A 25,376-nucleotide genomic window follows, 5' to 3' on the forward strand; every position below is an offset into this window, starting at 1 on the left:
AAAGGCGCCTTAGAGAAGCACAGAAAAGTTACTTTTGTGGACTGCAACAACATGGTCAACTTTTCCAAGTTCAGATGTAAAACAAAAAAAGTCTCTGAAACCATCTTAGGGAGGAAAAAAGATGAATACAGAAAAAGATGAATACATGAAAAGCAGCTTTGAAGATTTAAGATGTGGCTGCAAGAGAGGTGTTCTGATTTTCCTCTTTGGTGCCCGGAATTCTATTTAAAACCTGCTTTCAAGAACCTCCCGAAGTGGCTGGCTGAACTAAAAAAGCTGCTTTTCCCCCCTCGATGGTAATTTGAAGCAGAAGAAAAAGTGGATGATGTAGAGCCCGTGGGCCACCAGCACAATATGCATGGCGGGGAACCGTTTTTGCATGCCCCTCCCACCGACACCCACATGGGAAGAGCATCCACAGTTGCACATGGTGCAGGCACGCACTGCAATCAATGGCACTGACCCTCTGCATTTACAAGGAGGAGGAGGATGAGCCACTGTGTGGGCTGTCTGGGTGTTTGGCCTCTAAGCCACCACGTTCCCTCTCCGGCAGCCTTCCGTTATCAGCAATTAACAATAACGATGCTCTGTTGCCCAGAAGCCTTCCGACAGGAGCATCAATATTTGGACGGGGTGCGGATCAAGAAATTCATTTCTGCCCTTTTGCCAAAAGCTGGCGTAAGCAGCGATGAGATGGCCACTAATTAAAACGTCTTCTCTGCCTCGAGATGCAGCCCCCTCCCCAGGCTGGGGGCAGGTTCCTGACTCCCTCTTGTTCGAGAACCCAGGAATGTCAAAAGATGAAGCACTGGGGGGGGGGCTTAAGGCAGCTCACCCAAATATTGTCCCATGGGTCGGGGAGCAGCTCTTGGTTCCCTCACCCCCCCTCCCAGCCTCTGCTTTTTAATACTCTATGTCAAAAGAAGGGAGAGTGTCTTGTTTTCAAATATCAAAAGCTTACACAGGTAACCAAGTCCAGAAAGAATGAAGAAAAAGCCATGTGGTCCCCAAAGATTACATCAATGCAAGACTGGGTGGCACCTTTTATTGGTTGGATTTATAAAATCAAGCAAATTGCAAGCTTTCGTGGAGAAAAACCCACTTTTCCAATTCTTAGCCTTTATGAACAATGGTGCACAAGAGTCCAAAAATTGGTGGTAGGTGGTTGGGAGAGTTCATGTCAGTTCTCTTGAGGCTGGGTCTTCAGTCTCTCTGCATCCTGGTTTTAAAATTGCAACACCCCTTCCTAAGACCAACAGGCTGCCAATTACTCTTGAGTCATTCCATCATTTCCAGCCAGTTCCATCTCCCAGAAAACACACCATTCTTTTGATCATTGGTACTAAGCCAGTCATTCTGTCGGAAGCCGTTGTTTGTTTGCTGATGACCTTTTCAGTTGCTTGCCAGTATGTATATGCACAGAAAAGAAAGCAGCATGCGCAAGTCTGTTATTTCATGCAACTGTAAGGAAACAGACTTTTATTCTTTGTCCTGTAATAGTCTCAGAGTAGGTTACTGAGACTTAAATTTCCAGTTAATGAGAAAGGGGTGGACTCTTGAGAACTTGTAGCTATTCTCCTCTTATTTCTGCTGTGTAGCAAAAAAGCACATTTAACCAGAAATTCAAAACTCTGCAACATCTTGTTTCGACAGCTGCTGTTTTGCAAAAGCTTTATGGGGTAGTGGTTCAGTGGAGGGTATTAGAAGGCAGTTCCTGGCACTGGGGGTGGCAGTGGCAGAGACGGAGGGAGAGAAACCTTGAGGAATTTCCAGATAAACCCAATTAATTTTGATCAGTTGGCTTCAAAATTTTCCACTGGCCTTGTGCATAGAAATTATGGGAATTTCGGGGGGGAAGGAACTCAGAGCCCTCCTCATAATATCAGAGAAAGTTCTCTAGAAACTTTGGGGAAACAGACCAGCGATGGGAGTCAGTCTGCCTGCTCGTAGCCTTACCCGGCAACACATCACGCATTAAAAAACGAACGGCTCGTGTTTGCGGGTCTCATTCCACCACCTGTGCTATGAATAATATATCTTCAGAGGCCTGTATTGTCTTGGGATCACTTTGAACTTTTCCTTTTCTCCTGTTCTTGCAAACACACTGCGGGTGCCAACCCCTGTTTGGTCTAACAACACACACTCCTTGGTGTTCTTCTTTGCTGTCTCTGTGACTCCAATTTCCTGGTTGTCTGGGCTCCACAGCAGCACAATCAGAGACACAAGGGAGCCGGGAAACACACAGTCCTGGCTGTGTGTTGTTGTTTAGTCATTAAGTCGTGTCCGACTCTTCGTGGCCCCACAGACCAGAGAGCACTCCAGGCCCTCCTATCTTCCACCGCCTCCCGGAGTCGGGTCAAATTCATGTTGGTTGCTTCGCAGACACTGTCCAACCATCTCATCCTCTGTCGTCCCCTTCTCCTCTTGCCTTCACACTTTCCCAATATCAGGGTCTTTTCCAGGGAGTCTTCTCTTCTCATGAGATGGCCAAAGTCTTGGAGCCTCAGCTTCAGGATCTGTCCTTCCAGTGAACACTCAGGGTTGATTTCCTTCAGAACGGATAGGTTTGTTCTCCTTGCAGTCCAGGGGACTCTCAAGAGTCTCCTCCAGCACCACAATTCAAAAGCATCAATTCTTTGGCGGTCAGCCTTCTTTATGGTCCAGCTCTCACTTCCATACATCGCTACAGGAAAAACCACAGCTTTGACTATGCAGACCTTTGTTGGCAAGGTGAGGTCTCTGCTTTTAAGATGCTGTCGAGGTTTCTCATCGCTTTCCTCCCAAGAAGCAGGCGTCTTTTAATTTCGAGGCTGCTGTCTCCATCTGCAGTGATCATGGAGCCCAAGAAAGTAAAATCTGTCACTGCCTCCATATCTTCCCCTTCTATTTGCCAGGATGAGATGGGACCAGTGGCCATGATCTTAGTTTTTTTGATGCTGAATTTCAGCCCTTTTTTTTTGCACAATCTGTGAAGGGGCCGAGCTGTGTAGGGCAAGCCAAAAGCAAACAGGCAGACGAGGCTTGCAAAGGGGGAGAAACTGCAATCCCCGTTCCATCTGCAGACCTCCAGCAGTACTGATTGAGGTTTATGGGTGTTGTAGTCCAAAGCAGCTGGAGGGCTCCAAGCTCGGAAGAGCGGGCCGCATCCGCCTTGCTCTGCGCTGTTTGTTAACCTATTCACTGCAAATCTGAAAAAAAAAAAAAACATGGGCTGTTCTAGTCCTGTCCTGGGTTGGGATAGTCGGTAGACTGAGAGTCCGTCCGCACAGGGATTTGTCCCACTGTTTGCTGCACTGACGGGTCGGGTTGGTCTGGTCTTTCTTTCTGACATGTGGACATTGCTCGAGCAAACAGTTTTGCCCCAAACCACATCTTTTTGAACCCAATAAGGGGTTCTGCTATTTTGATGCAGGCTGTAGGGCTCCAGTTTAGTCCAAGAACTGGGCATGTTTAATCTTGAGAAAAGAAGTCTGAGGGGAGAGAGGAAAGCACTTTTCAGAGACTTGAAAGGCTGTCCTACAGAGGAGGTGCAGGATCTGTTCTCGATGCTCCCAGAGTGCAGGACACGCAACCATGGGCTCAAGTTACAGGAAGCCAGATTTAAGCTGAAGATCAGGAAAAACTTTCTAACTGTTAGAGCAGTACGACGATGGAATTGATGACCTCAAGAGGTGGCGAGTGTTCCAACAGTGGAGGCATTCAAGAGGAACCTGGATTCCTGCCATGAGCAGTGGGTTGGACTGGATGGCCTTATAGGGCCCCTTCCAACTTCATTATTCTATGATTCTGTGATTCTCAGAGAGTTTGGTCGCTCAGAAGAGGCTAGACAAGAACCTCGGAGCTTATTTCAGTGTCCATTTCTTGTATTCTGAAGTGGCTTATGAGATCTTTCAGGATATAGGAAATGGAACACTTCCCCTGATTGTCTGCAGAGAGCCGGGGGAAATGAAATTAAGTTTATTGCATCTGCTAGATTGTCACTGACGCATTGATTCACTTTGATTAAATTATAAATAAAAACATATTTTTCTTTGCCTGTCTGTATACTGTCGATCAAAACCACAGCCGCAGGCAGTTTTTGATCGGCAATACACAGCCGGGCAAAGAATATGTTTTTTAAAAAATTTAATCAAAGTGATTCATTGCATCAGCGATAATCTAGCAGATGTAAAGAAATAATTTCACTTCTTCTGGCCCTCTGCAGACTATGAGAAGAAGTGTTTAACTAACATGAGATCGATGTGCCATTCAGATGGATCACACCAAATAGCACATCAGTTCCCCCCCCCCGACCTCAGCCGATCCTTTGTAACCTGGTCCACATCCGTATGGACTACAACTCCCAAGATCCCCTTATCAGCAGGGCCCCCGGCTGTAGTCCAGAAAGTAAACTTCCAAAAATGCCATCCAAAAAGGGAGAGTGCCCTCTCCCACCGGCCCTTCCAGATGGGGAGCTCGGTCCAGTCCAGCCAAAAGACCGGATCCTTCTTCTTTTTCCAAAGGATGCTAGTTTGGTAAAGCAAGGGTGGCTTTGAACCCACTCATGGAAATCCTTTGTGCTTTTTCATCAGAGCCAGTCCTTTAACTCCGTGGTCCCCAACCTTGGGTCTCCCGATGTTCTTGGACTACAACTCCCAGAAGCCTTCACCACCACCTCTGCTGGCCAGGATTTCTGGGAGTTGAAGTCCAAGAACATCTGGAGGCCCAAGGTTGGCAAACACGGCTTTAACTGATTTCCCCACCCCACCTTCTGCCTCTCCAGATCAGGAAACATAAGACAGGGGATGCTTAAAGGTTTCTCCGCCTCCCTTTGCCACTGGCCCACCCTCTAGGGCGCTGTCCTTTCCCTTAAAGAAAAGGCAGGCAGGTGAAGAAGCAGGAGTATCCAGGTGCTCCTTCACCCAAGCTCTCACGACTTCTGCAAAGGCATCATCGTTCTCCTGGCTTCCTTCCCAAAGCGCCACCCTCCCCTGCCGACAGAGGAAAAAGGGGCCGTTTCTTTTTCAGGCTGCAGGACAAAGAGGCCCCTTGCTTGTTCTTTCAGGGAAAGATGGTCCCTTACTTACTGGACCAAGCTGGGGTTTACCTGCTGATGTTGCTCCAGCGAGAGTGAGTGGGTGGCCTTGGTAGAGAAGAACGGCCAAGGTTTCTGCCCCTCCCCCCTGTTTATTCTTCTTTACTCCAGACAATTCATACATCATCTTTCTGCGCAGGGCACTTCCCAAAACCAGGAGTAAGCCCAGGCGGAAGGGACACAGCTACCACCGAGAGAGAGAGCTGCCTGTATTTTATCTATCGCATTGGTCTCCCACCTTTCCCGACAATGGATTTACAAGGATCTGTGTTGCCTTAATCTTCCCTACTTTGGTTGTTGTAGGTTTTTCGGGCTCCTGGCCATGAAAACCTTCGAGAATACTCCCCTACTTATATCCACACAACAACCCTAGGAGGCAGACTTGGCCGAAGGAGACAGAGTCATTGGCCCTGGATGACCGGGAGGGTTTCACAGCTCAGAGGGGGTTTCCATCTGGATCTAGCAAGTTCCAACCACTGGGCCACGCTGTCTCTCAGTTCAACAAGGAAGTTGGCAGGAAGGAGCAGATGCCTTGCACTCTAAAGTCTCCATGAATGGATATGGAGTTTTTCCAAACATAATTTTATCTCTGTCCTTTCTGTTAATGTTTTGGTATAATTTTTCTGTTTAAAAATATCCAAAACAATTCACTGTGGGATGAAAATAATAAGCATGGGGATCGAATATTAGGATTTCTTGGACTACAAATCCAGTAATCCCCCATTCTGGGAGGTGTGCCTAAAAGATTGACACCTAAATGTGGCTCGCCTGGGAGAAAGGCCTTAACTGGAAGGTGCTGAGGCCAAGCCAGGCCTAGCTCCACCCAGACTTCCTGTTCCTGCCCCAGTGCTACCTGGGAGCTTTCTTTCTGAACAGGAAACTAGGTGGGGCTAGGCCCAGCTTAGCCTTAAAGCAAAGTACGCTGCTTATACCACCCCATAGGGCTTGAAGCGCACTCTGGATGGTTTACAGTTTTGCAGGCTACACATTGACACAAGACTGCCTTTGATATTTTTTTGGATTTGCCGTTAAGTATGGAACCTAGAAATGATGTCACTAAATAGAATTTGTACAAAATTAAAGAGTTTTGAAGTTGCCTGGAATTATTGCATCAATGAATACAATCCCCAGAGAATATGGGGGTCCTACTGTATATAAATCCCATTTGATTTTGCACCTGTCTGTATAAACTATGGAAAGAATGAAATTTAATAGGGAAAAGGACAACGTTCTAACCCTAGGGAGAAAAGAAACCTAAGATGCACGGTTATAAGATGGGGTAATACATGGCTCAGTAACACTGCAAGCAAGAAGGATCTTGGAATTGTTGTAGATCAAAAGCTGAATATAAGCCAACAGTGCGATGCAGCTGCAAAAAAGGCCAACACTGTTTTATCATGAATTAACAGAAGTATAGGCTCCAAACCCCACAAGGTACTAGCCCCCCTGTATTCAGCACTGATTAGGCCTCATCTAGAATCCTGTGCCCATTCTGGATACCACAGGTTAAGAAGGATGGCAACAAACTAGAAGAAATTCAGACGAGGGCAACGAGGAGGATCAGGGAACTGGAAACCAATCACCAGAAGGAAAAACTGAAAGAACTGGGCATGTTTAGACTTGAGAAAAGAAGATGGAATGGAGGGGTGATAGAGTAGCACTTTTCAAAGATTTGAAAGGCTGTCATCCAGAGGAGGGACAGGATCTGTTCTCAGGTCATCCCAGAGTGCAGGACACGGACAAAGGAATCCAGATCAGGAAAATATTTGGTGGAACGCCTGCTCCCACCAAGATCTACCCATGTCACTCGTGCGAACCAGGAGGTGAGGTTGAGGAGCCTGACGCCGAGGGAGGCCCGGAAGGAGAAGACAAGAAATCGGGCTTTCTCGGCGGTGGCTCCTCGCCTCTGGAACAACCTACCTCCTGAGATTTGTGCGGCTCCCTCGCTGGGTATCTTTAAAAATCAATTAAAAACATGGATGTTTCGGCAGGCCTTCCCTCCAGACAATTCCTGACGTCCTCTTCTTTTTCTTTCCTTTGTTCCCTTTTTCTGCAAATGTCTCTATGTTTCTATTATGTAAAAATTGTTTTATATATATTTATTGCCTATTTTATGTTGTTAGCCGCCTAGAGTGGTCTTAACCGACCAGATAGGCGGGATATAAATAAAATAAATAAAAACTTCCTAACTGTTAGAGAAGTACAACAATAGAATAAATTCCCTTGGGAGGTGGTGAGCGCTCCAATGTCAAAGGCATTCAAGAGAAAAAAGGGACCACCCTTTGCCAGATCTGCTTGGATCTGGATTCCAGCCCTGAGTAGAGGGTTGGACTAGATGGCCTTCGAGGCCCTTCCCAACTCCATGACTCTCTGATTAGCATATGCATTTTTCTGCGAAACCCTTCTTTTCTCTCTCTCTTTTTTGGTGCCCCCCTTAGGTAACGGCTGAATGTCCGTGGGATGTACAGGACGGTTCCCTCAGCCCCAGGATCAGGTTTGCCCCGGGACTGAGATGTGATGCCGAGGGGAAGGAGAGAGTTGGACATGTCACTGAAGAGCCAAGAGGCAGAAAGCATACAAAGCCTTACTGTGTTTTCTTTCTTTTCACCCACAGTTTGAAAAAAAATAACTTTCTGGGACTGCAGTTCCCAGAATCTACCACACTTTGCAGGATTGGGGCATATTTTGGAAGTCGCCTGGAGAAAGCAAACTTTTCTAAACTTTGGAAGTAGTTACATCTCCGTGGTAGAACATTCGCTTCGCAGGCAGACAAGTCTGTTTTCAGCCTCCTGGTCGGGCTGGGAATCCTCCGGTCCCGAACCATATAGAGTCACAGCAGTCAAGATGATATAGGCAATCCCAGTCTGGACCGATAGAGTGCCCCAGAGGAGGAAGCTTTACAGAAGGGACTGGAACGCAAGATGGGCTGGCTGTCATCCCCTGATTCCGCCGCTGAGGTGGATTATTTTCCCACACATCTGTCACTAATGATAGACCGCTTTGGCCGTGTGCCACATTTTTCTGTGCTATCCATCCATCAATCATCCTGTATCAATCCCTACCTTTAGACTGAAGAATCTTCCCTTCCCTGCCTTGTAACTTAATGAAATACCAGCTGATTTCATTCCTCCGATACATACCAGATTCTTTTACAACAAAAAAACATGTTTGTGGATTTTCCCTTCTTGACGAAGCACTTACTGCAGATCATACCCCCTGAGATTCTGAGACATGTTTTCCTTGCAAAAAAATGCTAAAAGAATCCACGGAGCATGGATGAATATTTTAAGGGCAACAACATGATGCGCCTGCGAGTGCCTAATTAAATGTAGGGCAGGACCCCAGCTCTGCCAGAGAAACCTCTGGAAGGAAGGAAGGAAGGAAGGAAGGAAGGAAGGAAGGAAGGAAGGAAGGAAGGAAGGAAGGAAGGAAGGAAGGAAGGAAGGAAGGAAGGAAGGAGTTGATGATGGTGGAAGGAAGGAAGGAAGGAGTTGATAGTGGAAGGGAGGGAGGGAGGAGCTGATGATGGATGGAAGGAAGGAAAATGGGTTTTAGTGTATTTGAAGCTGGCATTCGAGGAGAAAGACTGAGGCCTGAGCACTGGCTTTACTAAAGGTAAAGGTAAAGGTTCCCCTTGACAATTTTTGTCCAGTCGTGTTCGACTCTAGGGGGCGGTGCTCATCCCCGTTCCCAAGCCATAGAGCCAGCGTTTTGTCCGAAGACAATCTTCCGTGGTCACATGGCCAGTGCGACTTGGACACGGAACGCTGTTACCTTCCCACCGAGGTGGTCCCTATTGATCTACTTGCATTTGCATGCTTTTGAACCGCTAGGTTGGCGGGAGCTGGGACAAGCGACGGGAGCTCACTCCGTCACGTGGATTCGATCTTACGACTAGTGGTCTTCTGACCCTGCAGCACAGGCGTCTGCGGTTTAACTGGCAGCACAACCACGTCCCTATTTGAAGCTGGCATTCGAGGGGAAAGACTGAGGCCTGAGCACTGGCTTTAAGCTGCTCCTTTTAACCCTGTTTTAAATTGACCGGAATAATTGTATTATTCTACACCTTGGGGATTGTTATGAGAAGGCTGAATCCTAAAAAGATGACCTAAATATATTTCATAGGTCTAAAAATTAAGATATAAACTCTTATCAAATTTGGGCTGAGGTAGCTGTGTTGCAGCTTTCGAACACGTAGGACTGGAAGACCGGAAGGAGAGGGAAGAGACTCTCCTGTCTCTTCTAGAGAACACAGCGTTGCAGCATTATTAAAAGTTGGGGGTAGTCAAGTGCATATAGAAGGGGGGCAGCATCCTTCAACTCTCAAGAGAACAGAGTCGTGAAGAACACTTGCAAACGTTCCCTGCTTTCATCACTTGAGACTGTCTCAAGAGGATGATAGACCTCAAGGGGAAACGTTTTCCATGAGCATCAGAAAAGTCCTCCCTTCCAGAATAAGAGCAAGGCAAGGAGGGCTTTAACTGTAATTTGCACCAAATGGGTGGTCTGTGACCATCTATCTGCACAAGAGTAACAACCTTTCCCTTTAAGGAGCAAAGCAAACAGAGACACCTGCAGATTGTTTAAAAGGACGCAAGCAACCCATCCGGCGCTTTCAATCGTTACAAGTTCCTGCAACTTGGCAGCTGTTCTTCTAGTTTTGTGCCCGTTGGGCAAGATAGCAAACTTTGTCAAAGATACATCGTTGGCAGCAAAATTTAGTCTGAACCAATTTCCACCCCAAAATCTTCGCCTCTCACAGGGAAAGGAGAAAAATGTTGCAATTCTGTGTCTTTATTAGTCGAGACAAAATCTTAAAGACGGCCTTAGATGTCTCTTTTGCTTTTGTTATACGTGTTTATCATTATTTATTCATTGCATGGCATAGAATTCCTCTAGTGAACTCCAGACTAGGTACACTGTACCCCCGGCGGTATCCTAACAATAACCCTGTGAGAGTGACTAGACCCACCCAGTGAGTTTCTTCAATGGCAAAGTGGGGAGTTGAACCAAGGTCTTCTGAAGGACAACTCAGGACTTCTAAACCACGACCCCATGCTGGGTCTCAGGGCGGACAGAGGCATGCTAGGTGCACATCCACTGGCAGCTATCCATTTGTAAATCGCTCCTTTGCTAACGACAGAGACATGGCGAGGGAAGCCCATGCCTGTCCGCCGACTCACGACAGAAAAGAAAAATGGAACAGGGAAGAAATCATAGAATGAATTGCAGAACTGATGCTTCGTTGAAGAAGTAGAAGCACTGAATGGTTTGTTTGTTTGCATGCATGTAAATCCCTCCCCCAGTCTTCCTGCTTTCTGAAGACTACCGTCTCCACGATCTCCCAGATGGGGCTAGTAGTACAAAAAGACTTTGTTATTGTTGTTCCCAACGTTGAAAATGAAGAATGTAGGAAGCAGCCGTTCTAAGAGGGTCAGTAGCAGCTTATGGGTGCCTGTCGCCTACGGTCTGACTCGCAGAATCTTGAGAACCTTTCTCTTTGAGCTCCTCTTCAGGTGAAACTGCCAAGGAGTGTTGGGGGGGGGGAAGTCAGTGGCTGGTGATAAAACCCACAGAATGTCTCAGAAGAGGTTCACATAGATCTCTAGAGGGCACTTGCCTCCCAGAGAGGCACCACACTTCCCATGCTGGCGGTCAATTAGCTGGAAAAGCTTGCGGGTGCTTTTTGTATGGCTTTCTTCTGTCCCCCATAAAATCTGAGTCCATAGGAGCTCAGCATGACAAAGGTTTTCTAGCCTTGTCATAGTGGACAATGGCCCAGTAATGTTGTTGCTGTTTAGTCATTAAGTTGTGTCCGACTCTTCGTGACCCCCATGGACCAGAGCAGGCCACGTCCTCCTGTCTTCCACTGCCTCCCGGAGTTGGGTCAAATTCATGTTGGTCGCTGGGTTAATACCAGAATGAAATCAGACAGCCACAGAGAAGCATTTCCAAACTTCATCCCGGGTAACTTAAGCACCAGGTATTTTCTTGGTTGAGGTCCTTCTAGCATCTCCAGACTTCCTGCAGTTTTTTTTCAAAAGTTGCATTTATTTATCCAGATTGAAAACCTACGATGTTCCTCTGAAGTTGCTGCTGGAAGATAGACTGCTTCTGAACATGGCGGTTCCACTGGCCATCACGGTCAATATAGCCACGGATTGCCTCCTCTTTTTAAAAGGGATCTGGAACAAGGACTTATGAAAAAAAGAAGAAAAAAGTTCTGTTTTGGGGGGACTATACTTTCCAGAATGCAACAGTCCCTGGCCATGAGGGCTAGGGCATTCTGGGAACTACAGTCCACAGAGATGACTTTCCCAACAAAACCTTCGTTTAAGAAGAGGCAATCATTCAGCGACTGTACACCTAAACCATGAAGGGCTTTGCGGGTCAAACCAAGCATTTTGAAATGGGCTCAAAAATGGACCATGAACAAAGAAGCATCATCTTCTTAGGCACCCTTCAGTCTCAAAAGATCATGATAACGCACTCTGTATGAGTGTCCTCTCCAGAGCATGAAGCCTGGGTAAAGTAATATGGAGGAGAGGCTGTTACCCAAGCAGCAGATCCCCCCTCTCCACATCGCTGAAATGGTCCAGTGGAAAGGCAAGAGCCAATACAACTGGTTCCAGCGATGTCGCAGGAGTTGGCAGAACGACATGAACTGCCTTCGGGACTCCAGCTCCGGATTTTGCCTCGAGGTTAACTCCTGAAGCCTGTTCCATGAGTGGATGTAGCCACAAGGCAGTGGAGGTTTGAAATCGGAGTTTTCCTTCTCCTAGATGGGCTGCCTTCCATGGCTGACGAGCCCCACCTACCCGGAAGCATAGTTACTGGTAGAATGAGAGTATAATCTGCTCCAGGTGTCTCCAGCATATAACAAGCCAATGAATTAATGACCTTCTAAAGACTCAGCCATTAACTTGTCAAGCCTTGCAAACTGAAGGCCATGGTTTTCTGTATTATTCTGGATGGGTTCAAACGAGCACTGAAGACCTGGCTCTTCCGCCAGGCTTTCCTGGAGCATTAAAATCTCGGCCTACCTTTTACCATCTTTTTTTCCATCATCTCCATCACCCTTTTACCACCTTCATCGCCATCTGTTTTAATTTACCCTATTTGGCTTTGTATTAATTTATTTTTTTAACATGTTTTCATATTGTTGTTAGCCGCCCAGAGTGGCCTGGTTGCCAGATGGTACAGGGTACAAATTCAATAAATAATAATAAAAATTTTCATGTTCAGTCTTTGTCTTTTCCTACTCTTCCCCCAGCATTATTGCATGTTTCCAGTTAAGACTGGAGGATGCATCCAAAGTCCAGCGGTATCAGCTTAGTCATTTAGTCAATATGGCAGCATATCATCTTCCGGTAAATCATTGGCTTCACTCCCCCACTCGGGATCAATGTAAATTTCTGGATGTTTCCAAAGGCAACCAACCCCACTTAAGATGTTTTGCAGCTCAAATAGTACAGTTGGCTTTTCCAAGGCTGGTTTTCTATGCCCTCTTCCATCATGGCAGGAACGCGTCACTTGATAAATTCTCCCATGAAGTCTCTTTAAACAAAACTTCTGTACAAGACATCGTTAGTGATCAAGCTTCTTTGCAATCAGCTGGATTCGGTAATTATACACCTTATTCAAGATAAGGCACGACCAAGGTATTTGTAAAGCACTAATTCCACCGGTTGGTCCCAATTACAGGAGACTGTAGACTAGGAGCAGGCGATGTGTGCCTGTGGGCCACCGGTGGCCCTTGATGACCATTTTTGTGTCGCCTCAACACCCCTTGGCTTCCCAAGCCCTTCCTCAACATGCTGAAAAAAATGGTTTAAAACTGATTTTTTCCCCCACTGAGAATATTCCCGTTACACCCTCTAGGGGGCACTACAAGGGGTTTTTCTGTGCTTTGAAGGGGCCCCAAACCTACTACTTCAGCCACTAGGGGGCACAAAGGGTTTGCACGTGTGTATTTTAAAATTTGTTATTTCGTGGAGGCATTTTTCAGTTCACAGAAGCATCCCACGGGCCTCTTTACAGACCTACATAATCACTGCATGGAGAAAAGTAAAAATTTAAATATGCAAATTACAGCACCAGCCAAACCCAAAGATACACCCGCTGTCATGGGTTTGGAACAGGCAGAAGCCTCCTGGGCTGGAAGATGATGCCCTTGCAGTCAATTGCTCATCTCAGATCTGCCAGTCGGCCCTTCAAAGGCAGCCCCCCTGCAAAGCGTAAGGCCAATTTACTTTTTGAATATTTCTCTTAGATGTCCCTCCCCCCCTCCTCTGTGCCCAAGGGATTTGGCCCGCTGGATCCCTTAGGATGACCGGTTCAGCCTTCCTCTTTGCACAGATATATACGCTTGCTCATTTTGCTTTTCCAAGCAAGGATGATAAATCGCATTGGTTTCTCTCCTCACCCTGCAACCTGATGGCAAAACAGACCTGCTGACATGTCAGTTTTATGGCAAGTGGCAGCAACAGCGGAAGTTTGTGTGTGACATACCAAAAAACCCCACAAAAATCCAGAAACAGCTGCTGCTTTCTTTCCACGCCCTTTGAAAAATCAGAAGCACCAGATTTGGCCTTTTGAATCTTTCTAAACCCTTCCTTCAGCGCTTTCTCTCTCTTTCTGCACGTGCCTTCTGCCTGCCTCCACTTCATAATTTGGGGTTAAATTCCAAAAAAGTCGCTGCGTTCATCGATCACCCTCATGTTGGTGGCATTAAAGTGTCAGGGAAGGCAAAAACATCTGGCCGCTTAAAGATGATTTCAGTATGAGTTTGGGGTTGGTGCCAAACAAACATGTTGCATCAACTAAAAACAAAACACAACACAGAATAACGCAGCCAGATCCTAGTGAAACCATTCCTTTCTCCCTCTCACATTTGAGGCTGGGTTTTCAAAATTCCTCACCTCAAGGTCTCAGCTACAAGGAATTTAGCAGCTGTTCATCCCACCCCATATCAGCAAGGACTGACCCTTCTCCCCAGGCCCGTCAACTCTTTGTAAAGCCCTCCCACATTGGAAAAACTGCCCAGCAGCTGCCCCTCTCCAATGTCTTGGTGGTCCATGGGGTGATATAATAACCCTAGAACTGCAGAGCTGGAAGGGACTCTGTCGAGATTTGGGGTAAGCGGGAGACGGTCCCGAGACAAGTCGGTCTTCCAGGTGGACAGCCAAGAGACTCGCAGAGAGAGGAGCTTCCTTCGCCAGCAGTGTATTCAGAGACAATGTGCAACGGAACTAGGGACGTCAGCCAACAGAGTCAGCAACACGCTTATCAGTAAATAAACGGACAGCGCTTGATGCAGCAACACAAAGTGCCACATATCACCAGAGTGTGCAGCACATATATTGTGTGAGTAGCCAATCCCTGGGCACATCACCTGATCTCTTCCCCCAGACATGTCCTGCATGTCCAAAACACATTCCAAGGATTGTATCAGCTTCGTGTGTGGACTCTGTGGCTGCACACCTGTTCCAAGATGGAGGCCTATTAGCAAACTTTAGTTCATGCACTACAGAGGACATTCCATATATTGTGGGTCGTAATATCCTGATGGACGCTACAGATCATCAAGTCCAGCGCCTGTCAAGCCCCGTGGGGAATTGAACTCCAGAGACATCAACCACCGGGCTGAAAAATGCTCCTCCTCCGAATGCTGAATGCCTGGCTGAAGGCAGTGTTGGTGGAAAAGGGAGATGTAGAGGAACGCGATCACATTGCAAGGCAATTAGCCGCTGGCTGATTAGTGGCCATGGAGGGGGGGCATGAAGGCCCCCATCAAAAAGCTCTGTGACAGGACGTCAGGGAAGAGAGACATCAATAATGCAGGCAAAGGGGAACTTTGTGCGTCACTCGCTTTCTTTGCAGCTCCTTCAGGTAAGCAGAGAACCAGGATCAAGCTTCTGGGCATTGTTCAGCAGAGAGAGACGAACACACACTCATGGGCGCAACTTTACATTTGGAGCAGAAGAGATGTGCAAGAATGCTTCCACGCACTGAAACAGGGCCTGGTGAATTTTGGGAAGCTGGAAGGAGGCTGGAACAAGACGGTCAGAATCCAGGTGCTGTGCCGGGCCCGTAACCTCCTTGGTCTCTTTGCCTCTTCGCCAATCACCAACCAATTCTTGAAAGCTCGGAAAAGCTTATTCTTTTTGACTATCTGTCCCGGCAAAAAGGGCTCCTCTTTCTCAAAATAGTTCCCAGAAAAAGTATTCCTCTCAGTGCAGAAAAGTTACTTTATGGACTACAATTCCCAAACAATCTCAGCAATGGTTGGTGTAGGTTTTCCGGGCTCTTCGGCCGTGTTCTGAAGGTTGTTCTTCCTAACGTTTCGCCCGTCTCTGTGGCCGGCATCTTCAGAGGACAGGAGCTAGAACTCTGTCTGTGCTCTGGTGTCATTTGTGGGGTAGTTGAGTTTTTGTAGCTATGGGATCAGCTTTTTGTCTTTTTCAAGAGATTGGGTGATTATGGTGATCGGCATGTTTTTTGTTGTGGGTGTATTGTTGTGATAAAGGGGGAGATGATATGGCACTGTGATTGATGAGTATCGTTAGCTAGTTTTTTGTGTGCAGTGATCACCGGTCCTTGCAGCTAGGTAGAGTTTGACTCACCCTGGTCACCACAATCACCCATCTCCTGAAAAGGACAAGAGCTGATCCCACAGCTACAAATAACTATCCCACACACAATCCACTACAATACACTGGGAGGTGAGGGGGAACCCTCAGAACATGGCAAATTGACTTGATATGCCTCATAGAGGGTGAAAGCAGATCACAGAATCATGGAGTTGGAAGGTGCCTATGAGGCCATCCAGTCCAACCCCCTGCCCAGTGCAGGAATCCAAATCAAAGCAGATCTGACAGAGGATTGTCTAATTTTCTCTTCAATGGTTCCAGCATTGGAGTGCTCGCTATCTCCTGAGGGCATGGGTTCCACTGTCGTACTACTCTAGCAGTCGGGAGGTTTTTCGTGATATCCAACCGAAATCTGGCTTCCTGTCGCTTGAGCCCATCATTGCATGTCCTGAACTCTGAGATTTCTTAAACCCTTAAAAATGTCCAACTTATTTTTTTTTTCAAATTTGGGGGCTTTACGGGTGCTCAGAGGTTGCCTCTGGACCCCACGGCCTGCATGATGCCTACATGTCTGTCATCAAATGAAAGAAGACATTTGTCCAACCCAACAGCTTCGCTCTGCTGTGAGTCAAAAATAAGTTTTGAAACAATGTCTGTTCTCCTGATTTCAGGTGGGCACCACTGAGAAAATACATCTGTGAAAAGGAGGTGGTGGCAAACAGACCAAACGTTGTTCCTGGCAACAGGTTTTCCACAAAATCCCTTCCCTGGAGCTGAGAAAAAAGAAGTGCGAGTTGGATTCTACAGTGGGTTTCACACCATGCGAGCACCACCTGGCAAAAGCTTGTAACTTACGATGCTGCAAAAGATCAGTAGGACCACAATTTCTTGAATTCTTCCACCATTATGATAACTTTTTTTTCTCCTGCATTAGATGGTCCCTCCCATTGTCATCTGTTGCAGATATGTTATGTGCAGCCGCTGTACTCATTCATCTGTATCATTTATCTACAGCTGGTGAATAACACTGGGGCCAGGATAGAAACTGGCAGCCCCCCACTGTCACTTCCCTCCAACAAACCACTGATGGGCACCGTTTGGTCCATCCATCCGCTACAAATTGATTCAACCTCGCAGTAGCATCATCCAGCTGACATCTGGCCAGCTCTTTCACATTGGTATGATTGGGAACTTTGTTGAAAGCTTGACTGAGATCAAGATATACTACATCCAAAGCATCCCCTGCGTCTACTTCGCTTGTAACTCCATCAGAAAAGAGACAAGCGTTTTCTGGCACAACTTGTTTTTCAGAAACCCTGGTTGGCTCATGGTAATCTCCGCATTCTTTCTTAAGTGTGTACAGACAAATACTTCAATGATTTGTGCAATCACTTTCCCTGGTACTTGCTCTCAAGCTGAGCAGATGTTTCCCAGATGCTTTCATTTATTCCCTATAAAGCCCTTCACAGTTTGGGATCTTGTTATTCCATGGAGCGCCTTTCCCTAAGAACATCAGCCTGAGCCACCCAACCCTGGCAGGCCGTGCTCTTCCGGGTTGCCACTCCAAGAGAGGCCAAGATGACTTCTACAAGAAAGCGAGCCTTCTTGGTCATGGCCCTATCCTTAAGGACTGGGCTCCCAGTAGAGCTGCGCCAAGCCCCTTCCCTCCCAGCATTCAAGAGGATGCTCAAGACAGGGCTGTTTATAGTAGAAGCTTTTAAGGGCATCATCCCATGAGCCATGACTAATCTACGCTACTTGTCCTGTCACCCCCTAGGTTTATCTTTTAGGCCTCAGGTTAGATTTATTAGATTATATTTTCAGTATTTTTGTTTACAATTGATGTTCTGCTTTTATTTTATTATATCGTTTGCATTTCCCTTTGATTGCAAAGTGCCCGGTAATGCCTCATGCTAACCAACCAACCAACCAACCAACCAACCAACCAACCAACCAACCAACCAACCAACCAACCAACCAACCAACCAACCAACCAACCAACCAACCAACCAACCAACCAACCAACCAACCAACCAACCAACCAACCAACCAACCAGCCAGCCAGCCAGCCAGCCAGCCAGCCAGCCAGCCAGCCAGCCAGCCAAACCAACCAACCAAACCAACCAAACCAACCAACCAACCAACCAACCAACCAACCAACCAACCAACCAACCAACCAACCAACCAACCAACCAACCAACCAACCAACCAACCAACCAACCAACCAACCAACCAACCAACCAACCAACCAACCAACCAACCAACCAACCAACCAACCAACCAACCAACCAACCAACCAACCAACCAACCAACCAACCAACCAACCAACCAACCAACCAACCAACCAGATTACAAACTGAAGCTCTGTGATTACATTTGCAAATTCCTTTAGATCCCTTGAATGCAATTCATCTGGCACTGAGAACATGAATGCAGCAAACAAATGAATCTTGAGCTACAGCCGGCTCCCCTTTTTTAATTCAGTGCCTGCATTTTGCAGAAACACCATCAGTGCTATGCTCTGATGAAGTGCAGCATCTCTGCTGGGCACCCTCCACAAACCCAATGAAGGATGGGCTTCAATAACATGTTCCTTTATTTTAAGCGGAGGCTTTGAACATAATTACACTGCTGTTAAAGACTCTCATGGGATCCCCGGAGCTGTATACGGCACCATCGCCCTGAATATCGCTCCAGGTGTTGCTTGAATTAACTTCTAAATTAAATTTGAAAAAAGAAAAGCAAGCTGAATTAGGTCTCAAAGGTTCAAAGAGGATCTTTATCTGTTCTAAGAATACATTTTACTGGGAGAGATGGGATGAAACCACACTGAAGGAACAGCCTGGTAAACTGCAAAAGGAGTTACTGATTTTGGAGCGCTGGAGCTAAGTTAAGAAGGCAAATTCAGGTTGAATTGTGTGGTTTTGCCAAAGCTGAGGCCACGGTTCCAAAATTACAACAATTGTTATTTAATTTGCAACCTTTCGATCATTCCATCTAATCCTTTGCATCTGCCACACCAAACAAGGTCTTCGGCATCAAAGCGAGGCCCTGGAGGGCCACTGGCCGGTACCCGAGGCAATGCAAGAATAAGCCAAAGGGACCATAGGCTGGATACCGCTTCCTACAGACATCAACCTTCATACAAAACTGCCTCCCACAACCTATTCTAGTTCCACAATCTTTTGGTCTTGTACCAACTCCTGGTTAATATGAAAGCATTCTGTCCTACCAAGTGGCTTTTAAAAGGTTAGTATGTGAGTCTATGTCCCCTTGTTTTCTTGTAGGTTGCTCGTTTTCTTGTAAGTTACTCTTTCTGTAAGTTACCTGGCTACAAGGCTTCACAGCCTGGCTTCTTTTTCAGAAGGGTCGAAAACCGGCCGCATCTCTGACGCAGTTCGACTGTGTGATTTTCCCCAGGTTGATGATTTCTGTTCTTTTTATCAGGACAAGCAGAGGTTGGAAAATTAAAATAAGCTGATCTTCTCTCGAAATTCCACTGTTATGAAAAAAGTTTAATAATCAGGAAGGCGGCCTAATCTGGAAATAGGTTTCAGGACCATGGACAGCTCTCGTAAAGCTACTGCCCTAAGGATGTGCGATTCAGATTTTATTTTTATTATTTTTTGGAAGCCCTCTTCCAGAATGCACCTGATAGATTTAAGGACAGCGAAATTACACCCGGTTGGGAAAAGGCCCATTTAGAAGGCTTCAGGGTGACTGTGTGATTTTCCCAGGGTGACGCTTTCTGTTCTTTATATGAAAACAAGCAGAGGTTGGAAAAGTAACTGTTTGGGACCCCAGCCTCCATCATCCTCAGTCACGCTGGCTGGGCAAACTGAGAACTGCAGTTGCCAGAAGGAACATTTCTGCAGCCTGTGGAAATGAGGGGTCATTATCATCATCTTAGAATTGGAGAACTGGAAGGGGCCCTGTGGATCATCGAGTCCAGGCCATCAAGGAGACACATCCAGTACAGCCCCAAAGTTCCAGGGGGGGCAGAAACGTAAGGGGAACAGGTTCGGGATCACTTGCTATCCAGCGGATGACAGACCTGCTCCAGAAAGAAGGGGTGGCTTCCGAGAGACAGGAGACTGCTAGGGGATGTTGAGGAATATTTGACGATTACCCCCAGTACGTCTTCAGGTTTATGTCCCCAGATTTTATTTATTTTTATTTATTTAATTTATTTTATTTATATCCCGCTCATCTGGTATGTTTATACCACTCTGAGTGGCTAACAACAAAAAATATACAATTATAATAAAGTAAAACCTAAACATCGGTTATTAACAAAACATACCAATAATCATAAATGAAAGATAGATAAGGAAGAGAAAATTAAATTTAATTAGATTAAATGCTGGCAGGAGGGAAGGCCTGGACATAAAGCCATGTTTTTAGTTGGATTTTAAATGTACCCAGCGTAGGGGCTGCATGAATCTCAGGAGGGAGACTGTTCCAAAGATGGGGAGCCACCGCCGAGAAGGCCTGGTTTCGCGTCTTTTCCCTCCGGGCCTCCCTCGGCAATAGGCTCCTCAGCCTCACCTCCTGGCTCGCACAAGTGACACGGGTAGATCTTGGTGGGAGAAGGCGTTCCACCAAGTATCGAGGCCCTAAACCATTTAGGGCCTTATAAGTAAGCATTACAACTTTGAAGTCGATACGGAAACGGATGGGCAGCCAATGTAGTCTAGCCGGGATAGGAGAAATATGATGGTGTTTTCTCCCTCCAGTGAGGAGTCTGGCTGCTGCATTCTGCACCATCTGAAGTTTCCGTATCAGCCTCAAAGGCAGCCCCACGTAGAGCGCGTTGCAGTGATCTAATCTTGAGATTACGAGCGTGTGCACTAAGGTAGTGAGCGCCCCCGTATCAAGGTAGGGCCGCAGCCAGGCTATCCGCCAAAGGTGGAAAAAGGCGGAACGGACAACCAACGCCACCTGCGTCTCCATGGTGAGTGTCAGGTCCAGATGTATGCCCAAGCTGCGGACCCCACTCTTCGCGGCCAGGGTCGCCCCCCCCAAATGTGAGAGAGTCCCCCAAGCCGCTAACCACGGGGCCACCCACCCTCAGAACTTCCATCTTGTCCGGGTTCAGCCTCAGCCCGTTCTCCTGCATCCATCCCAGTACGGTCTCCAGGCAGCGCTGAAGGGACAGGACGGCTTCACCTGCATCAGGTGAAAAGGAGATGTAGAGCTGCGTGTCATCCGCGTACTGATGGCACAGCACTCCACACCCCCTGATGACCCCCCCCCCCAGTGGCCTCATATAGATGTTAAACAGCATTGGGGAGATGATCGACCTCTGTGGAACCCCACAATTGAGATTCCACGGGGCCGAGACACTCTCCCCAAGCTGAACTCTCTGGGGACGGTCCTCCAAGAAGGAACGGAGCCAGGCTAACGCCGAGCCACTGATTCCTAGCTCAGATGTTCAGTATCAGTGGTCATTGCTCCACGATACTCAGAGGATGTTTTCAGATGGAGAATTCCCCGTATTAACAATTAGAAGACACTGGAACATGTGACGATAGGGCGTGTGCAGTTAGTTGTTCCATCTCATTCTCCTCGTGGTTTTTCCCCCAAATTCATAAAACAAAACAGAGAAGGAGCGGACGGCATTGCAAACCAAGAATGGCGCGGTGCGAGGCCCTTGGAAAAAAAACATGAATGAGGCAACACAACCGTATTATTGTGGTGTGTGTGTGGGGGGGGGTGTCTCGTGCTTTTAAGCCAGCCCCTCAGACTTCACAGTTTCTATTTCGTGGATGTGGTTGATCCTCTCCAGGTTTTAACCTGAACTTTATAGGAGCTGAACCGTGTTGCCAAAAGAGAGCAGCCTCCTGGAAGGTTCAGGCCTCATCTGAAGGGGACTCCCCTCCGTGAAATCGGAGACATCGATGTCCACTCCTTGACCACATGTGTAGGAGACATCTAAGATCTAGAGTTTCCTGCTACAGTCCTCATTTAAAATGAAATGCAGTAAGATCAATTGTGCTTAGCACAGATTATGCAAATTTTGCATCTCTCTCTCTCTGTCTCCCCCTCTCACCCCCAAGAGAAACCATCTGCCTCTGAATATTCGCGACAAAAATTATGGATGCTGTTTGGTTTTGATCTTTCTTTGACGAAACCGTCTCTGTGGGAGTTTGGAAGATGATGAGGCCAGAAGGACTCAGGCAAATGAGCATTCATTCCAAAGCTGCCCTGTGTCAGCCTCGGAGGCTCAGGAGTTGCTGAATCTCAACAGGGCGTAAGGCGGCAAGTCAACATTTATATTCCAAGTTCGTTTGCCGTTTAAATATCTCTCTGTTACCCTGGTTTAATTTTCTCCACCTAGGAGACCATTTTCACATCTGTGGTGTCTGCAGCTCCTCAGCTTCTTCTGTAAAACCCGTCGGGAAGTGCAAAGAGTCTTAACAGACTATGAAATTAACCCAAATTGGGGATGCTGGAGGCTGTAGTCTAAAAGGCTCTGATCTAATCGACCATCTGGTTTCCTGACTGCGGCCCCAAAGAATCCACCAACAAGATGCAAAGAAAATAGATCTTCCTCTTGTATCTCATAAACTGTTGACCCTATGATCACAGAAGGGGGTCGGGGAGGTCATCTAGTCCAGCCCCCTGCCAAAGCCAAAATCCTCTGCCCTAAGGATCTCTGACAGGTGGTCATTCAACCTCTATTTACATACCCCCCCCCCCAAAGCTAGAAAATCCACCACCTAATGGTTATTCCTAAGGTTGAATCAAAATCTCTTTCCTGTTCTGAATTGCCAGCATCCTTCTTGAAGTGTGGCATCCAGAACTGGACACAATACTCAAGGGGAGGCCTCACCAGTGCTGAATAGAGTGGAACTAGAACCTTGCAGGATTTGGAAAATATACTTCTGTTAATACATCCTAAAATAGCATTAGCCTTTTTTGCAGCCACATCACACGGTTGGCTCATATTCAGCTTGTGATCTACAAATGAGATCCTTCTCATTTGTAGTATCTCTGAGCAAAGTATCCCCCATCTTGTAACTGTGATTTGAGTGCCCCTTCAGGTGTGAGGGGACATGGTGGCGCTGCAGGTTAAACCACAGAAGCCTCTGTGCTGCAAGGTCAGAAGACCAGCAGTCGTAAGATCGAATCCATGCGACGGATTGCACACACAGACACACACACACAAAGTTTGCTTTGGAGGCCGGTTAGGGGCTTCAGAATGGGTCCTAATTCAGTTCAAAGAAATCTGATCATTTTTGAAGTCAACACACGGGGGGGGGGGGGAGAGATAGCTTTTCTTCTGTTTTCACACACTCAGATGTATCTCAGATCCTAGCGAAGAGAGTAAACTGGCAAATTTCAGAGATGCAGCAGAGTGAGTCCCAGGGACCATTGAAGTAGAGATGTGCACTGGTCCCCCAACCTGGTCCATGGCTGAGGAAAAGCACCCAGATTGGTATCTGGCCCACTCTCTGCAATTCTGGCGTTTCCGGCTGCAATGGGGGCACTTTCTTAGAAAAGAAGGGATGAAGTTCAGTCTCTGGAGAGGACGTCACCGCTCACCTGTTGGAGAAGACCTTGCTATAGTTGAACACCTGGATCTCCAGCATCTCGTTGACATCAATGCTGCTGGCGATTGGCCACCGAAAAGTCTGTGGGCAGAAGGGAAAAAAGTGTTTGTTGTTTTGTTTATTTATTTAACATTTAATCCCATCAGGAAATCCTCTTTGGGAACCCCCACAAAGATCAGGAGATTTCCTGGAGCAGCAATAGGAAGAAATGCTGAGTGTGGTCCCCTCACCTCCTCATTTCTTACAGAAGAATAATTTTGACAGGTCTGTTCAGTGGTGCCTTGCTTAATGATTGCCCCGCATTACAACAAAATCGCTGTACAACGATCTTTTTGCGATCACAATTGCAATCGCAAAACGATGGTCTAAATAGGGTTTTTCCGCTTTGCGATGATCAGTTCCCTGCTTCGGGAACTGATTCTTTGCAAAATGATGTTTTTTAAACAGCTGATTGGCGGTTTCAAAATGGCCACCGGGTGCTTAAAATGGCTCCCCGCTGTGTTTAGGGGCAGATTCCTCGCTATACAGGCAGCAAAATGGCCGCCGTATGGAGGATCTTCGCTGGACGGTGAGTTTTTACCCCATTGGAATGCATTGAACAGGTTTCAATGGGGGTTTTAATTTTGTTTTACGATGTTTTTGCTTAACGGCAATTTTCCTGGAATGGATTATCATCGTTAAGCGAGGCACCACTGTATTTGCTCCTCTTTGTTGCCTCTGGTCAGGTCCAGGCTCTCATGTGTCTCTGCTTCGAAGGATTGTGTTAGTGTGAGGTAATGTCACAAATAACGCAATAACTGAATCACCCAATGCAGGAAAAGAGAGAGAGGAGCCATTGTTATGGGGGGGGGGAGGCAGCTTGCCTCTACAATATGAGGGTCATCACAGCCTTTGCTGTTGGCTCTTCTGTTTTGGCCAAGCTGTATTCAGGCAACTTCATTAATATTCACTGTTTGCTCACATAGCGGGAGATAAGACGGAATCAGGATCCTTTCCAAAGTCTCAAACAGGCCAGAGAAATGAGGGAATCCTGCCCAGTCCTGCTTGTGGCAGGATTGTGATCAGGCTGCTAATATTGGCTTTCAAGGCAAAGCGTGAGCCTGCTGAGAGAAGTGATTGCACGCAAAAGGTTAAGGAGCATCCCCCGTCGACCCGAGCACCGTGTCGTGCTTTCTTCTCCCACAGGTAGAATCACAGAAATCCTTGTCCCAAACGGCAGGCCGTTGATTATGGGTAGGCGCAGAAACTGAGTCGAGATGATGCTCCCAGCTGGGAGGAAGAGGAGGAAGGGGTCCCTAAATGCAAGGGGGGCCCCAGAAAATTGTTATTTTAATTACTTTTATGCTATCTATCTATCTATCTATCTATCTATCTATCTATCTATCTATCTATCTATCTATCTATCTATCTATCTATCTATCTATCTATCTATCTATCTATCTATGATGTGATTTGATTTGTATCCTTTTCCTTTACTCAGTCAATAGGCTGCTTGTTTTGTGTCAGGGCTGTAACTTGGGATTCATCTATTCCTTTGTTTGGAGAAGCCCCTTCTGATGAAGGCTGGGGACAGCCATGATGCAAGGAGATCAAAAGGATTTGCAAGCACATCTATGGGCAGCTCCTCCCTCCCTCCCTTCTTCTAGCTTTCTTTTCCTTCTTTCCTTCCTTCCTTCCTTCCTTCCTTCCTTCCTTCCCTCCATCCCTCCATCCATCAGCTCCTTCCTTCCTTCCTTCCTTCCTTCCTTCCTTCCTTCCTTCCTTCCTTCCTTCCTTCCTTCCTTCCTTCCTTCCTTCCTTCCTTCCTTCCCTCCCTCCCTCCCTCCCTCCTTCCTTCCTTCCTTCCTTCCTTCCCTCCATCCCTCCATCCATCAGCTCCTTCCTTCCTTCCTTCCTTCCTTCCTTCCTTCCTTCCTTCCTTCCTTCCTTCCTTCCTTCCTTCCTTCCTTCCCTCCCTCCCTCCCTCCTTCCTTCCTTCCTTCCATCCCTCCATCCCTCCATCCATCAGCTCCTTCCTTCCTTCCTTCCTTCCTTCCTTCCTTCCTTCCTTCCTTCCTTCCTTCCTTCCTTCCTTCCTTCCTTCCCTCCCTCCCTCCCTCCTCCCTCCCTCCCTCCCTTCCTTCCTTCCTTCCTTCCTTCCTTCCTTCCTTCCTT

General features: G+C 47.0%; 1 protein-coding gene across 5 annotated transcripts in view; it reads right to left on the reverse strand.

Moving 5' to 3' along the window:
* The window catches only part of OTOF (otoferlin), a 156,907-nt gene that overhangs the window by 100,690 nt on the left and 30,841 nt on the right, over window positions 1-25,376 (reverse strand). For all 5 annotated transcript variants that reach the window (XM_078381484.1, XM_078381482.1, XM_072986239.2 and 2 more), the window contains exon 3: window positions 23,215-23,303. In XM_078381484.1, the coding sequence (XP_078237610.1) occupies window positions 23,215-23,303 (89 nt within the window). The remainder of the gene's footprint in view (window positions 1-23,214; window positions 23,304-25,376) is intronic.

This window comes from Pogona vitticeps, chromosome 1 (genome assembly GCF_051106095.1).
Source record: "Pogona vitticeps strain Pit_001003342236 chromosome 1, PviZW2.1, whole genome shotgun sequence".
In the NCBI taxonomy this organism is placed as follows: domain Eukaryota; kingdom Metazoa; phylum Chordata; class Lepidosauria; order Squamata; family Agamidae; genus Pogona; species Pogona vitticeps.